The 1697-nt window shown below is 35.0% G+C and overlaps 1 protein-coding gene across 7 annotated transcripts in view; it reads right to left on the reverse strand.

Moving 5' to 3' along the window:
- Nucleotides 1-1697, reverse strand: part of LOC106879694 (neuronal acetylcholine receptor subunit alpha-10) — a 282300-nt gene that overhangs the window by 99241 nt on the left and 181362 nt on the right. For 4 of the 7 annotated variants that reach the window (XM_052969788.1, XM_052969793.1, XM_052969797.1 and 1 more), the window contains one exon: nucleotides 254-447. The exons of the other annotated variants lie outside the window; for them this stretch is intronic. In XM_052969788.1, the coding sequence (XP_052825748.1) occupies nucleotides 254-447 (194 nt within the window). The remainder of the gene's footprint in view (nucleotides 1-253; nucleotides 448-1697) is intronic. 7 annotated transcript variants of the gene reach the window in all.

The following is a 1697-nucleotide window of genomic DNA, read 5'->3' on the forward strand; positions in this document are numbered from 1 at the left end:
TGTGCGTTTGTGTGTGCGTGTGTGTGTGTGTGTGTGTGTGTGTGTGGTCGGTGATTCCTATAAATTACTAACTGCCACTATATCGTTGCAACCACGAGCAACATCAACGTCACTAGGTCGGTGATTGGCCCCGCTGCCTACTAGCACCATGTCAGTCGCCGTATTTCAATGTCTACAACACGAGCGCTTTCTTCAAGGGCATTTTTCACTGAGAACCTATCAATAATTCTACAATAAACGTAAAATAACTTACGTAAGTGATCCAGACATTTATTGATAATATTTGGTTTCTTTCGTCTAAATCCAGGATCTGAATTAAGCTTACTCCGTATTCTACTGTAATTGTTTCATTTGGGTCGTTCACCGGTCTGCCCGTCTTACCTGAGGTTTGGTATTGCTCGATCAAAGTTTTTATAAGTCGTTTCTCTTGTGACAACACCAACGCGCCTGCCAAAATATACAGAAACAAAATATAAATATATTGTTACTTTTATACACACGCTCTAATAGAAACTGACAAACACATACACATCTCATAGATGAATTAATGAAAATCTCTATACAAATTCTAAATTTCCTAAAAATAGCTGATAAATCTTGTAAATAACACGAGCACCATAAATCATCTTTAAAAAGTGAAATAAAAAATGTCCGTGTTATAGTACTCCTGAATAAAGAGAACAGTCAGGACAGCGGCACCTTTGATCAAAAATCTTGTTAATTAAGTTGTCACAATGTTAAGCAACAACAAAAACTTAGACGATAGTAATAACAATAACAAAATAATGGTAGGAAAAGCAATTACCAAAATCGTAGCAACAATAACAAAAACAATGAAGTATTAGAAAAATAAGTAACAAACTGAGGAAATAAGTACCAAGTTCGGTATAATACACTCTAACCCTTGCAGATGATGCCTTGGTGTACTCGAATTTCAAAGAATGGAACCATTGAAGGAATAAAATTATAATCAGCCTATCATTTGATTGAACAGTGCACTTATCGTAAACAAGAAACAAAATTCCCGTTTGAGATTGTTTGTAAACAATTCTATTTTCCTCCGTCAACAAACCAAACAATTCATGACTACGCCCGTTATTTTGATTCACGATTAATTCAACTACCCATTATTAATATCTCTTCTATATGCCGTAAAAAGAAAATGTTAGATACTTTTTTTAAATTGTGTTTTTACTTGTACTCATTGGACTACGGCTATGCTAGGGTACTGTCTTAGATCGTTTTCTCAAAGAAATCAACCCAAGCCCAGTACTTATCGTGCTGCTACTGTATAAGTCTCTCTGAGAGATTTAGAGATGCAATATTTCTAATTTTGTAGATCAGTGAATTTATTTCACTTGAAATTCTATAAGTTTTCAAAGGCGAATAAGCATCGACATCTAGCAAGCTAAGCTACTCAAGACTGATGAAGAGCAATAAGCCTGAAGCTAGTCTCTTGATGCTGGCTTTCCTGGGTGGAAGTGCTTATCTCCCCTGCTAGAAAACTTAAGGACAAAGAACGTTTGTGTCAAGTAGCCAACTGGAAACGATGTTTCCTGGTGCTAAATAGCAGTAGCATTCTTCCCTTTCCTGGAAATGCCACATTAAGTTGGCAACAAACCATCACTTTATATACATATATATATGTACATATATGTATATGTACATATATATATATATATATATATATATATATA

This window comes from Octopus bimaculoides, chromosome 1 (assembly GCF_001194135.2).
Source record: "Octopus bimaculoides isolate UCB-OBI-ISO-001 chromosome 1, ASM119413v2, whole genome shotgun sequence".
In the NCBI taxonomy this organism is placed as follows: domain Eukaryota; kingdom Metazoa; phylum Mollusca; class Cephalopoda; order Octopoda; family Octopodidae; genus Octopus; species Octopus bimaculoides.